We start from the raw sequence: 15,181 nt of genomic DNA, 5'->3' as shown, positions 1-15,181 counted from the left end.
CTACCTTTTGATACCTCACAATAGGGGTTATGTCCAGCAGATACATTCCAACCATATCAGACATGTGGTTGAGGAGACCAAGACTGGTGGCTGGGACTGTGATTTGCATGTTTGTGTTGTTTCTAAATTTCATATTGAAACTTAATCCTCTACTAGTATTAAGAAGTCCCTTGTGAGTGGGATTGAGACTCTTTAAAGAGGTATTCAGTTCTTTTTATGATTCCACTTTCCATCTTTGAGGACACAACAACAAGGTGATTTTTTTTTTTAGCGTGTGTGTGTGTGTGTGTGTGTGTGTGTGTGCTCGCGCGCATGCTCTGGCACCTATATAGAGGTAAGAGGACAACTTTCTGGAGTCAGTTCTTTTTCTACACTGTGGGTTCCAAGCTTCAAATTTGGGTCATCAGGCTTAGTGGCAAACACCTTGACCCACTGAAGCATCTCACCATCTTCAGGAGATACCACATTGAAAACAGACAACAAACCTGCTGGCAACCTGACCAACTTGGACTCCCTAGCTTGCAGAGCTGTCAGACAAATTTTTGTGGTTTATAATCTATAATCCTCCAGTCTTGGGTATTTCGATCTGCAACACAATTGGGTTAAAAAAGACAGGCACAACAGAATTTTGTGGTTTAATGGAAATGGTATATTAAAGATTGGGTCCAGATGAAATACCAAGGGATCAGCTGACTCTACAAGCTAACTTATTAGCAGGGACCGAGTGACCTATACTGTCTGGTTCCTTCTGCGGCTTAAGGTCCAGAACTCAGAGGTGTGACCACTGATGGCTCCGTAAAACTGTAATCACATGGGTACACTGGGCATGGCTGCCATCTGATCACTTTGTGGCACTCTTCTGACCTAGACTGGGCATAAACAATCTATGCAACAGGCCCTGCATAGTTAGGACCATGCTAACCACCTCTGCCACCACATCAGACTACATCTTTACTGTCTCCTCTGCCATTGCCAACAGCCTGGACACCTATTCAGTGTGGCAACTGAATGAATGGACAATCCAAGGATCCCTGTGTGCAGACAAGGACCGGCTGAACAACAACAACTGAAACCAACAACTGAACCAGCAACAACTGAAAGGTTCTGTTGACATTACAGGTCTAGACACTAGCCTTGGGACCCAAAAGGTAGAGCAGTCAAGGATGTTGCTCGGAACTAGCTACCTTATCCAAGATGATCTTTCTCCACGAGAGGCCACAAATGTGTTTCTCCACCCCACCCCCCTACACACACACATACACACACACACACACACACACACACACACACACACGATCCCTAGAGATTTCCCACTGTTTCAATGGAACTCAAAAGGGAATCCTTTCACCTGTAAGAGGTGACATTTATTCTTTCGGCTGTTCATAGCTCAGGAAGAAATAATTTACTAGGTCTCTGCTTAGAGAAACAGAGACAGACCTAGAACTGAGAAAAGTACGAGTCCCTGTCAGTCGCTCAAACTTCTGCTTTCCTTTTGCTAGTCCGGCAAACCCAGATAGAAGCTGTCACCACGGAAGGAACCTCCCCACCCAGGCTGGGCCTGCCAGGACGACACTCCCCTTCCGCATACTATAAGGGCTGCAGCTGGCCGTGGGCGCTTTTTCCTAGAACTGCAGCAGCTGCTACTGCTTCGCTACAGGTAAGGCCGGCGGGTGGCGTCGTAGGGAGGTGATTGGTAGGAAGACGCCAAACTTCGTGCTCCCCGAGCAGACAGCTCACCCAAGCTGATCGGGAATGCTTCCTGGATCCCCAGCGCCACCTCACGCCCGGGCTAGAGGGAGGACGATCTCAGTGAGAATTTTCTTTTCCCCCAGATCCCTTTTTAGACCTTGAGCTAAGGGAAAGTGTCCAGCAGCCGCACCGGGTCAATCCTGTCTGCAGGGAGACTCGGAGGGGAGCGGGTGAGATCCTAGATCCTCAATAATAAGAACTGGATTTGGCCCTGGTTGCTAAGTAGCCACGGCGCCTGTGATTGGCCCGTACTTGAACAAACAAGCTTTGAGTGGAGAGACCCAGGTTAGCAGCAGAAGGCCCCCCAAGCAGCACTTACCCACTGTAGGCATCAGATGTTTGCAAAAGGGACTCCTGAGAGTCCTCTTCCCTGTTGCCCACGGTCTGACTCTGGGAGAGGGTTTCTCAGACTTGCAAATCCCACTCCAACCGAGATTGCAAGCTGGAACTCAGGCATGGAGAACTGAATCCCTAAAATTTACCAGAATCTGCTTGTGTGCAGAGTGAGTCGATGTGGTTTTCTGGATTTGTTGCCCAGGTGAACAAGGACTTGACTAACACAGGGAGAGAGCTCCAGATAAAAGGCTATGCAATTGGGGGGGGGGGGGGAGGTGCCAAGCTCACTCACTGTCTGGAAGGTTAGAGTCATAAGACACCCTGGGCTCCGGGTCTGTGTCACAGCTGAAATCTAGCCCCTATTTTGTGTGCCTGGGGGTGTATTTTTGTCCTCTTGAGAAAGATAAGATTGGACAGGTTGGGACTGGGCGGGATGGGGAGCCTGGGAGATCCTAGATTGCAGGGTCTTAGGGGTGGTTGGCAAAGTTAAGGGAGAGGGTCTTGCTGGCGCAGTAGTTGGGAATGCTGATCTCGGCTCCCTGTTGCAGCCTTCACCATGGAGCAGTTGAGCACAGCCAACACCCTCTTTGCCTTGGAACTGTTCCGCACCCTGACGGAAGACAACTCCACGGGGAACATCTTCATCTCACCCTTCAGCATTTCCTCTGCCTTGGCCATGGTCTTTCTGGGGACCAAAGGCGACACTGCAGCCCAGCTCTCTAAGGTGAGCAGAAGCAAAGCTGGACAGCTCTCTCTCACTCCCTGCGAATAGTCATGCCTTGGAGCTCTCCTGGTGTTTTCCAAACCATGTCGAACTGGGTTCAGTAGCTGCTCGGGGTGCAGTCAGACTTTCGAAAAGCCCCTCCAAGAACAATCAGTTGTCCATTCTCTATCAGCTTTAACTACGCATAGAGCGCTGTTTCTGTTCAGTTGGTGACATAGCATGAACAAAGACAGCAATACCTGCAGGCTTGGTGCTCCTGTTCCCAGGAGTGAGTCTGACAGCTTCCCGTAAGCCCTCCACCTCCTCAGAGCAGGCTGCCTCCCGTCTTCATTTTGCATGGAGCACCATTGCTCATTTATCGCGCCGGTAATACAGTGTAACCTGCAAGCGTGAGAGATATGGGAACGTGCTCCAGTAGGCAGGGTGGTGGTGGTGCCTGTTTGTAGGGACAAGGTAAAAAGTAGCCAGCCACCTGTCTGTGTTCCCAGGGTTAACCCTGTGACTCTCTGCAGCTTCCTTTGACTGACTGTAGTTCTCTGGGAGAATCGGAGAGTCCTTGTGGCCTGGCAAAAGGGATCAACACTCCACCACCATGCGGGCACACTCACACACACACACACACACACACACACACACACACAGAGGAAACAGCAGGTCACTTTTGTCTCCCTTCCCGAAGCTTCCTAGTCTTCCTTAATGTGTGTTGAGGGGACTTCTGCTCTTGTTGTTAATTCTGAGAGGGAATTCTGCCACCTTCGGAAGCCTAGACAGGGATGAGGAAGGGGTTTCCTAACTAAACCTGCCTGGTTACTCTGCACCTGCGGATAGGTGCCTCTCACAGGACACATCCACTTCAATGTTGCCGGCTTCTTCCTCTGCATTTCATGCCAGTAGGTGCATTCTCGTAGCAAGCTCTGCACACCTCAGTGAGTAGCATGAACTGTGGACCCTATGTGCCTTTGGTCCTTTGTGTCATAGGGTGAGTAACCAGCCCAGGTCTCATAAAACCATAAAGGGCCCAGTGATTGCCCCTAATAGACGAGGAATTACACTCTCACCAGAATAAACTTAAGGAAGTTATTTTCCAAGGGAGTGAGCTGTGGACTCTAGTAAGATAACAAAAGAAAAAGGCCCCAATCAGTCTTACCTTTTGGGTCTCACTTATTTTCACTATTTCTGAGATTTGTTTTTTAGCAGAATTGTATATGCCCCATAATACATACATGATCATACCATTTAATCTTTTTTGGAAAAAAAATCAGATATAAATATTTAGGGTGTTAACCATTCACATTTGTGAAACTATTTTAAAAATTATTTAGAAGCCAAGTTTAATGTAATTATTAGGTCTCACTGAGCCATATATTTCCGGTTCTGTTTTGTTTGCTCTCCAGAAGACATATTGATAATTATGGCTGGAGCTAATCAGCATTAAGAAAAAATAATAATTTGATGGAAACAGACACCAAGGAATCATTTTATAACTTCAAAACCAATGATTGTACAAAGAATGTTTTCTTTACTTTAGGCCTTTCATTTCGATGCCGTTGAGGACGTCCATTCAAGGTTTCAAAGCCTGAATGCTGAAGTGAGCAAACGTGGGGCCTCCCACACTCTGAAACTTGCTAACAGACTGTACGGAGAGAAAACCTACGATTTCCTTCCTGTAAGTACAGAGCGCTTCACATTCTGAAACTTCCTAAAGTGATATGGACTTTTCCCATCACAACCATGGTGCAGGCCATTCATAAAAACAACAGAGAATGCAGGTGGAGTGTGCATCTCACGGTCTTTCTAACAAAAAGTTCCTCCCTCAATGCTTTATTAAAACAAGAGCAGTATTGAAGTGACTCAGTGGGTAAGAGAGCTTACCTGTGCAGGCCTGCGAACCTGAGTTTTGATCCCGGTACTCATAAAAGATGCCAGACATAGCCTCCCACTCTCCTGCCATCCCAGAACTATGGGGAATGAAACTAGGTGGATCATGGGCTTGGGACCACCACCCTAGCCGGGCTCAGGAAGAGACCTTATTTCAAAGGAATAAGGCCGAGCGTAAGACCAGGACATCTGATCACTTCTCTTGCCTCCACAAATGCACAGGCATGCACACCCATATACACTCATGTACACACGCAAACACTCCACAGATGCACAGGTATGCACACCATACACACACATACCACATATGCATACTCACACAAAGCAAAAGAAGATCTGAAAAGCCACTAGAAGTATAATCAACTTTTGCTGGCTTATGGAGCATTGATATAAGATTCAAAAGGAATTAGTAACCTTTGCATTAACATCAGAAACGTTAAATAAAGAGCTATATTTACCACTACTCCACCATAACTTTAAAAAAATGGTTAGGGCAGTAAATTTAGTGTTATGCATTTTTCAACACAACAAAAAAAGTACAAAGGTTAGATTTTAATGAAACTTTTTAATTTTTGTGACTTTTTTCTTTTCAGGATTTTAGAAAACTTCTTTAGGGAATAGAAGTTATTCATGGCCCTTTCTTTTTAAAAAATAGGAGTTCTTGGCTTCAACTCAGAAAATGTACGGTGCCGACCTGGCCCCCGTGGATTTTCAGCAGGCCTCTGACGATGCAAGGAAGGTCATAAACAAGTGGGTCAAAGATCAAACCGAAGGTAAGAGACTGCACTGTACTGGCCCTGTTAGTCAGCTTTCTCTTGCTGTTGCTCATACCTGTCACAATCAGCTATAAAAGACTGATTTGGACTCGTGGTTTTGATGGTTTCCATCTATAACCAACTGATCCTATTGATTTGGTACCATGGAAATACAGTGCCTTGTGGTGAGACAACATGGCAGAGGAGGCCCGTTCACCTCACTGGTGAATAAAAAGGAAGAGGGAGAGACCAGTGTCTTACCATTGTTTTCAATAGCAGCATCCCTCCTCCAGAATGGGTTTGATGATGAAGACCGACAATCCCAGCTCTTGGAATGCTGAGGCAAAAGGATTGCTTTGAGTACATATAGCAAGACCCTCTCTCAAAATAAAAAACCAAAAGAAAATGCATTCCCCGGTGACCTAAAGACCCCTGACTAGGTCCCACATCTTAAAGGCTCTGCTGCCTTTCAATGCTGTATGGATCAGGGACCAAACTTTTAACCCTTCTGAACCATAGCAGAGCCATTGTGCACAGGTTCTTACTCCCCCTTCCACTCTCTCACTTGCTTCTTCTTTCTCCCTCCCTCAACTTCCCAACTCCTGAGTCATGGACACTGGCGTTCCCTAGTAGAAAGGAGAACTTCAGATGTTAGAAATTTATCAGTGGAGAGATTTAATGGAAGCAGTTGAGTACCTATGGGTTCCCCCAAACTACATTGTAAAGTTAAAATCAACATTGAAATGCAGAATAAAATTAATAAAAATGCCTCTCCCAAAGTGTTTCATGCTTGTATTGAAAGAAATGGGTTGTGAAACCTCACGGAACATATGAAATCGGTATTTAGAAACTGTTGAATTCGTAATAGTTTCGGCCAGCATCTTGTCCTACAGTAACTTGTCCGACAGTGAGTCGGGAGTGACTCACCCTCTGGACCCAATTCAGCTTGGTAATGGATCTCTCTTCAGTCTTGCTACTGTGTGAGTCAGCACCCAGGGGAGCCCGTCCCTTCCTACCCAGCAGTGTGCCAGGCTGTGGGGAGAATGGCTTCTGTTTCAATAGACTTACCCACTGGCTAAGTCTCATCTCTTAGAGATTTGTTAAAAATCCTTTTCATGAGAGCAGGCTTCTACTTAGCAGATTTGAAGACATCATTTGTCAATGACTACAAACATTTCCACTAAGGAATTTTGTTTGTTTTCTGTAAAGAAGGAAGCATTCACAAAATAAGGGTTATTGTCTCCACCCAGTAAAGATGAATGTTCTCATTTTAAACCTTGGCAGACAGTTGACTTATTTTAGTGATTTTATTTTTCTGGTTCAAGGGATGGAACCTTAGGACGTGCTAGACACAAGCTCTCTCAGTGAGACTTGTGGGTCTTACAAATTGACTTATTTCAAATAAAAATGGGACAAATTCCTAACTTAACACCAAGTTAAAGCAAAATGAAGTGCGAATTCTATGTCTAAATCACATTTTCGAGCTAATTATCTATTCAAGTTTGGAATTCTAAGGCGGACCTTTAAAAAAGCTGACTTTATCTTTTCAGGGAAAATTCCAGAACTGTTAGCTGCGGGTGTGGTTGACAGTATGACCAAACTTGTCCTGGTGAATGCCATCTACTTCAAAGGAATGTGGAAGGATAAATTCAGGAAGCAGGACACAACCGATGCTCCATTCCGACTGAATAAGGTCAGGTGACACTATCCTCCTGGGCTGTTCTTGTTTGTATGTGTGTGAGTACCAGGGATATACCACAGGGCTTCCCCAATAAGCCAGGCTGTTACCACTGAGAACTCCTCCCCAAGGCCCCAAATTCCTCTCTTTGAAAGACAAGAGGAAATAATTGGGGTGATTTTTTTTTTCTTTTTGTAACCATCCAGAAAGACACAAAAACCGTGAAGATGATGTATCAAAAGAAAAAACTTCCAATCGGGTACATTCAGGATCTGAATTGCAAGGTGCTGGAGCTGCCGTACCAAGGGGAAGAACTTAGCATGGTCATTCTGCTGCCTGAAGACATCGAGGATGAGTCCACTGGTCTTAAGAAGGTACCTGCTATCGGCATCATGATTCATGGCTCCTTTCACTGTGCTGTGCTTCCACTTCCCATACGTGCACTGTACTGCACGCGCTTGCTGTTCATCCATAGACTTTACAGGAAATCCCTTCCAGTTCACCACCATTTTTATTAATATAGTCCATCAGAGCTTGCTACTCTGAGGCATCATGTTTATACTGTTATCATCATCATCATTATTATTACTACTCATAATTTGAAGTACCCAAGTACCTTGTGCTAAGAAAGTGTTCTGTCACTGAGCCACACTCTCAACCCAGAAGCCTACAGCTTAAATGTTCAGAATACCATGGCTTTCCATGAGCCATTGTGACAGAGGAACATCTGAGGATTTAAAGGAAAATGGAACCGTGGTGAGTGCTCCCTCACAGAAAGTCTCTCGAAGTAACTTGAAAGAAAGTACAGTAAGAAGTGATTACATCTTTGGGGACTGGGTGTCTCCTGACAGGCTTAGAAGTAGACACAATTGTGAAGATTACAGTTTTCCCTCAGAAATCCTAGGCCACCATGCGCCTTCACTCTTGTTCCTTTCCAGCCTACGCCGGCATCAGGAAGGACCTGGGGTCATTTCTCATGTACAGAGTAGGTACTGACTACTGGCACTATGAATGTGGTCCTTTTGTCAGTTGTATTTTCTTTCTGGTGTTTTATTTTATTATAAAATGAGACTCTAATCTCAAGAAAGAAACTTTCACTCTCCGTAAGATAAGTGGTTCTGTTCTAGTCCAATAGAGGCACAATAATACTTGATATTTATATGGTACTTACTCTGTGTCAAACCCTTTAAATACATCGATTTATTCAATAGTCACAACAATGCTACGAAGTTGGTGCCATTAGTATGATTATTCTATTCTATTCTATCTATTATATTCTATTCCACTCCTCTCTCCTCTGTTCTGCTCTACTTGACTCCACTCCACTCCATTCCATGGGCAAGGTCTTGCTGTGCAGTCTAGGGTGGCCTTAACCTCGCAACCTTTCCTCAGTGACTCACAGATGCTGCGATTGCAGCTGTGTGCCCCACGCAAGCTTTCCTTGTTTTAAATGAACTAAGTCCCATACATTGTGTTCCTTTTTAAACTTTTATCCGGAAGTTATTAGAGACTACTTCAGTTATCGTGAAGTTTACAGATCACTGCAACTTTAGGATGTTTCAGAATAAATAGAAGAAACTTCTAAATTTTCCCTTGTACCATTCAAGCAACTACAATAAAAAAAGCTGTGCTGGCTTATCAAAGTGATTCAGTGTGATAGAGGTTTGGGAAATCCTGAGTAGATGGAGGAATGGATAGATGGGTGGACTGAATGAAGAGCAGGAGGGAAGAATCCGAGAGAGTTGGGTGAGTGATGGATTGAGAGAAGGATGGATGGGCAGATGAGCAGGAGAGAGGAAGAATGGCTGACAGACTTGGTATTGAATGTGTTTGTACTTGGATCCTCAAGAACCTAGAAAACAGTTCTGCCATATTCCACCAACTGACAGACAAAAATGAAATCTTTTAAGTAGAATCTGTTGGGGCAGAAAGCGTAAAGGAAACCGTATGAGCAGTGCCAATTGTGAATCCATTCATTTGAATAGTACCTTATCACAGTAATAAATTAACTTCTTTCTGTTTTACATTAATTCTAGATTGAGGAGCAATTGACTTTGGAAAAACTTCAGGAATGGACCAAGCGTGAGCACTTGGAAAACATTGATGTCCATGTCAAATTGCCCAGATTCAAGCTGGAAGAAAGCTACACACTCAACTCCAACCTCGGCCGCCTGGGAGTGCAGGATCTCTTTAGCAATGGGAAGGCTGATCTGTCTGGCATGTCAGGCGCCAGAGATCTTTTCATATCAAAAATCATCCACAAGTCCTTTGTGGAAGTGAATGAGGAGGGAACAGAGGCAGCCGCCGCCACAGGAGGCATCGCCACGTTCGCCATGCTGTTGCCGGAGGAAGAGTTCACAGTGGATCACCCATTCCTCTTCTTCATTCGGCACAACCCCACAGCTAACGTGCTCTTCCTCGGTAGAGTTTGTTCCCCATAGAAGAGACTTTAGAGGTACAAGACAGAGCTTAGAGTTTTATTCCCTGAGATTTCAATGACGATAATTTCCATTGGCCCTTGCCAATAAAATGTCTATACAGAAACTAATCTTTAGTTTCCTTTGTGTGTTTAATCCTGTTGGCTTTTTATACGCATGACTTTAGGCATGGGTGTCTATTTTGTTTTTTAACCTTGAAAATAATTCAATGGTTGTTGTTGAGTGCAACAGTTCATTTATTCTTTTCAATAAATCGGGTGTATAATTCTTGACCATAAGGTAACCTATGGAATTGACATACTCTTCTGACAGGCATGAGAAGGTATGGCTTTTTTCAAAGACAGTTGTTTCTCAGTTTAGAATTAGAGTAAGGCAAAAAAGAAAGAGGGATAAAAACTAACAAGTAATAACACATTAATTAAATTAAAAAATCCCAAATAACAATTACTATCTAATTTCCCTTATGCTTTGTGAAATGAAACCATGCTGTTTCTTTTAAAGCTAGAGTTTTGGAAGCCACAGTCAAAGGCATTCTTGGTTATTGAAGGGAGGGTTAAAACAGATACACTATGGGAACAAAGACCACCCTCCTTATGAAGACACATTTGCCTCCTATGATTCCATGCTGTAGGATTAATGACCTTATCAATCAGCTTTTCTGTGTTTTTGACCACCATTACACAGGTTGCTATAGTGATAGGGTGGCTTTGTATAGTAGTGAAGGAAGCTGAACTAGGGACTCTTGGATTGACTTTTGTCAAATGCACTCCTTTGGATTCTCCATTTTGTTCTTCCATAAGACTGTTGATTCGTTGACTCTGCAAGACAGGTGGTGCCCATCCTCTTTTCTCGCAGGCAAGCCAAGGCTACATTCATAAGCGCAATTGGTGAATGAGGTCAACTGATAGTGATGACTGCATAGGTTAGAATCCAAACTGTAGGAAATCACCAGGGAACTTTTTTCTTCTCCAACTGTGGGATAATGCTTTTGTACACTGTAATGATTTGTCATTCTTTTGGTTTAATAAATTTGCCGATTGGCTAGTAGCCAGGCAGGAAGTATAGGCGGGGCAACCAGACTCAGAGAATTCTGAGAAAAGGAAAGGCAGAGAGACAGTCACCAGCAAGATGCAGAGGAAGCAAGATGAGAATGCATTACTGAGAAAATGTACCAAGTGGCTACACATAGACAAGAATTATGGGTGAATTTAAGTGGTAAGAGCTAGTTAGTAATAAGTCTGAGCATTAGACCAAACAGTTTATAATTACTATAAGCCTCTGTGTGTTTATTTGGGACCAAATGGTTGCAGGATTGGGTGGGACAAGAACTTTCATCTACATTCTCCCCACTCCCCCAGTCAAATACTATCACCTACGCACTCCAGGTTCTCCCAGATCTAGGAGAAAAGAAAAGCAGTAGACACTACCTCTAGCTCTTCCTTTGGGCTGTTCCTTTAGTTTGGATCTGGAATATTCCTCCAAAGACCCATGTAGTGTTCCTGGGAGATGGTGAAACCTTAAGAGGTGGGGTCCTCAGGGAAAGCCTTCAGGTTATTGTGGGCTGTGTCCCTGGAAGGGATTACAGCCCCAGTCTCCTCTTTCATCTACTCTGTCTCCATGTGAGCATTTTGGGCTTACAGCCTGCTCCAAGTCACTGCCATCTGACTTTCTACCAAGACCATGGGATCATGGATAAGAGTTTGAGACCAAATCACCCTTCGCTCTTTATATAGATTGATTATCTATGGTACTTATCATGGTAATGGGAAGCTAAAACACTCTTCCAGCAAAACCCAATGTTTTCATTCTAAGAAATGTTGATTTTATAGCAATGAAATTCCAAGAGTCTCAGTGACTCTGCTCAAATCCATTTTACTTATGGGGTAACTACAAGTAAGTTGTCAAAGGTCAAACATACTTTGAAGCCCCAGATCACAGAATAGACTTTGATTCGCAATTTGCTTGAGAGACACATTTGATTCATGTCATAATAAACCAGTTAATGCAACCCTTAACTGAAACTCCAATATAGTCAGCAACAAGATGCTAACAGAATGGGAGGAATTTCTGCAAGAGCCAAGAGAAAACTGCAAACCCAGGGGCAAATTTGGTCACCAGTGTCTCAGCAGCACTAATCAGTATAGAGGAGGTACCAAAAACCAAAGGGCTGTTTGGTTTTGTCGCTGTTAAGGCAAAGGTAAACAGAGTTTGGCCTTCCAAAACTCTGGAAGTTTTCCTCCTCTGCTTTTACATGACCCCAAGAGTGTGCTGCAGCCACCGGACAACCCCAATTTCCATCTTAAATCTGTAACTGCTGCCTGTGGGTACATGCAGATGCAAACTACAGGCACCTCTGTGGGGGCAGCAGAGCTAGCCCTAAGCCTCAACTCATCATTACAATCTACTTTCCAAGTACAGTATCCAGAGTATAATCAAAGATAACCATTTGGGTGGGGAACCATGGCAACATGGACCAAAGCAGCCTTAAAAAAAGAGAATGGAAATAGTGGAAGACTCCAAACGTTGAAACCTCCCAACAAGCTAGAGAACCACAGTTTTCAAAGATAAAGTCTATGACAGCCATGGTCAAACATTTCAGTAGGCAATTACCAGTTTGCAAAAGATAAGCAAATCTGATTGAAAAGGGACTGGAAACCTCAGAGCTTAAAAATATAATAATAAATTATGTCCATAGGAAAAAATGAGGTAACAAGAGAAAGAATTTGTGGATTTTAAAATCTGATGAAGCAATCCGTTAAAGTTATTAAGTGATTAACCGATTTTAGTTTCTTCTAGAAAGTCAAACATAGTCAATAAACTCCCAAAAAGCAAGTATGGGAAAGACAGAGGGAATGATAAGCATCTCCAACGAGTTAGGCTAAAGATGCTTGGAGATGGGGAGGGGCACAGAGCAGACTAGTACATAAAAAAGCAAACATTCGGGCCAAGGAGATGGCTCAGTTGGTAAAAGCATGAAAACCTGAGTTTGGCTCACCAGCACCCACATAAAAACCCTGTGTGGAGGAGTATGTCTGTAACTTCAGCACTCTGTCGAGGGAGGAGAGAGACAGTAGGTCCCTGAAGACAACTGCTTAGTCAACCTAGTCAGTCAGTAGGGTCCAAGTGCAGTGGGAGATAATGTTCAAAACACCAGATAGAGAGTGATGAGTTGTGGTCCCCAGTGTGCAGACACTGCAGATGTATTTTACTTTGCATCACTAACTCACAAATAATGACACAGAGACTTCTTATTAATTATAAAAACCTGGTCTTAGCTTAGGCTTGTTTTGGACTAGCTCTTATAACTTAAATTAACCCATTTCTATTAATCTACGTTCTATCATGTACTGTCCTTCCTGTTTCTTCTGTGTCTTTGTCATGTGCTAGATTCCTCCCCCTACTTCCTCTCTCTGCCCAGAAATCCCATCTATATCTCCTGCCTCGCTATTGACTGTTCAGCTTTTACTTACACTGATCACAGATCTAGACCTTCACGCAGTGTACAAATATCCTACGACAATACACAGTCACATGCACATATGCACACATGTGTAGACACACCCACACAGGTGTACTCCCGCACCAACACATACATATGTCCCCCATACACATGCACAAGAGAGCAAAAGCTAACATTCAAAATGCTTGTTCCAAACAAGATGAAAGGCATCAGTGCATGCCCTGAACCCTAGCAGGGGAAACAAAACAAGTCTGTATCAAATGCTAGAAAAACTGCAGGAGGCCTAAGACCAAGGTCATAAAAACAATCCAATAACACAACACACAGCCACAGGAACTGAGAAAGCCAGGTCAAAGAGAGTTCTTCCAATTTACAAGGAAAAGCAAACTTGAAATCATACCAGCTTTAACTTAGTCTACATTTGAGAAAAATATCCTTCAAGATACATACAGATAAACAAAAACTAATAGCATTGATTAAGCAGATTTTGCCTTTAAGCCACTCCGAGGAATAGTCTTTATGCACAAGGAATGTTAGAGTTGAAAGAAGAAAAGAAAGAACAAGGAAACTGTGTATATATGGTAAATTTAAACAAATATGAACCATATAGAACAATAGCAACAGTGTCTAAAGAGTTTTCAAAGTATATAGAATTAAAATAAATGATAATCCAGGTTTGGAGGTTCTAGGTACCCAGGATGCTGGTGTAAGAGGATTATTTGAACTCATGTGTTTGAGGATAGTTGATACAACATCACAACATTATCTAAACTATAATTCTAAATAAATAAAAGTAAATAATAATGTAGAAGTCATAGGGTGGGGGATGGAGTTTAATGCTCCATGATCCTTCAGCTAGAGGTATAGTTCAGTCTCTAGCATCTCCTTCTCTTAGAGAGAAGTTTCCAAGGTCATTACATTGTCTGGGAAGAGAAGCCAAGGATGTATGCTGAAATGCCCCAAGTCTGGAAGAACAGTAAAATGATTTGACAGCTTCTAAATTAAACCAAAGAGAAATAAAGAATGCATACTCAATCCAAAGAAGGCAAGAAAGAGGGAAGAAATCAAGATACAACAAACATGAGAAACAATAAGATGGGGTGTAAAACTAGGTATTTAAGTAACTACTCAGTGCAATGTAAATGACCAAATGTTTTAGTTAAGAGACAAAGGTGGTCAATCTGGCTTGAAAACATATAATGTTTAAAGGAAACATGATCTGGAAGAACAAAGATTATATATAATATATATATATATATATATATATATATATATATATATATATATATATATATATTTGAGTAGGAAAGGCCTTTGCAGGCTCATGTGTTAAACATGTTATCTCATGACTCTATTTAGGGAAGTTCTGGAAACTTTAGAGGTGAGGACAAGCAGGAGTAAATAGCTCACTGGGCGCAGTTGTGAAGGCTGTTACCTTATCTAGGTCCCTCTCTGTCTCTCTCTGCTTTCTCATTTGTTCAGAAGTAAAGCGAAGTCTCAACCATGTTCCATCCATCCCCACAGCCATGATGTAGTGCCAGACTCTGGGCTAAGCAACCAGGAAGTGAAACCTCTGAAGTCATCAGCTCACCCATCTTTCTGCCGGTTAAATTGCCTCTTGGGTTTAGCTGCGACAATGAGAAAACTAATTTCTGACCGGGACTGGGCAGTCTTGTAAAGCTCCCCACTTTGGCTGAACAGTGGTAGTTTCAGTAACTGTAATTATTTGGTTTCTGGAGTCCATTTTTCTGTAGGTTCTTGCCCTCCTGCCCTATGGGCCCCAAGTAATGATCAACCAGAAAAAAAAAATGTTTACCAATCATGGCATACTCTCTCTATCCCTAACAGGGCCAACCTTGGGTCAAAAACAGAAACACTTCAAACTACCCACTTTAGTTAAGGACCCTTACTCCTTTACTCAGGAATCTGTCCTCAGTGTCCAGCTATGTTGCTGTCTGTTTTGTTCATCTAAGATGTTAATAACTCTTCCAATGTCAACACCAAGAACAATCTTCCTCTGCCTTGCCCCTTAAACTCCAAACTGGAAACATTTCACTGATGAACGCGTCATCACGCAAACACTAGCCATAGAGACAGATGTAGCTATATTAGTACTAAGCAAAAATAACTTTTTCTATCCTAGAAATAGACATTTTATAAGAA

At 42.9% G+C, this 15,181-nt stretch overlaps 1 protein-coding gene across 3 annotated transcripts; it reads left to right on the top strand.

Annotated features, from left to right (window-relative positions):
* Positions 1-1,505: 1,505 nt before the first annotated feature.
* Positions 1,506-9,668, top strand: Serpinb1 (serpin family B member 1). Of its 3 annotated transcripts, none has more exons than XM_048428107.3 (7): positions 1,506-1,657; positions 2,634-2,809; positions 4,338-4,475; positions 5,343-5,460; positions 6,993-7,135; positions 7,327-7,494; positions 9,157-9,668. In XM_048428107.3, the coding sequence occupies exons 2-7, from the start codon at positions 2,642-2,644 to the stop codon at positions 9,559-9,561; spliced, it is 1,140 nt and encodes a 379-aa protein (XP_048284064.1). In that variant the 5' UTR covers positions 1,506-1,657; positions 2,634-2,641; the 3' UTR covers positions 9,562-9,668. The 3 variants fall into 3 exon arrangements, with proteins under 3 accessions (XP_048284064.1, XP_087752621.1, XP_087752622.1); XM_087896495.1 differs by lacking the exon at positions 1,506-1,657 and adding an exon at positions 1,898-1,919; XM_087896496.1 differs by lacking the exon at positions 1,506-1,657 and adding an exon at positions 2,013-2,034.
* Positions 9,669-15,181: the final 5,513 nt, after the last annotated feature.

This window comes from Myodes glareolus, chromosome 14, assembly GCF_982192425.1.
Source record: "Myodes glareolus chromosome 14, mMyoGla1.1, whole genome shotgun sequence".
In the NCBI taxonomy this organism is placed as follows: domain Eukaryota; kingdom Metazoa; phylum Chordata; class Mammalia; order Rodentia; family Cricetidae; genus Myodes; species Myodes glareolus.
The sequence above is the reverse complement of the archived record's forward strand: the minus strand, read 5'-3'. Positions and strand labels throughout refer to the sequence as shown.

What these genes read in the sequence shown, in the direction of transcription:
- Serpinb1 (XM_048428107.3), top strand. Translation starts at nt 2,642, where the DNA reads ATGGAGCAGTTGAGCACAGCCAACACCCTCTTTGCCTTGGAACTGTTC. An exon ending in AAACCTACGATTTCCTTCCT is followed by an intron (nt 4,476 to 5,342) that starts GTAAGTACAGAG and finishes TTTAAAAAATAG; the next exon opens with GAGTTCTTGGCTTCAACTCA. An exon ending in AGTCCACTGGTCTTAAGAAG is followed by an intron (nt 7,495 to 9,156) that starts GTACCTGCTATC and finishes CATTAATTCTAG; the next exon opens with ATTGAGGAGCAATTGACTTT.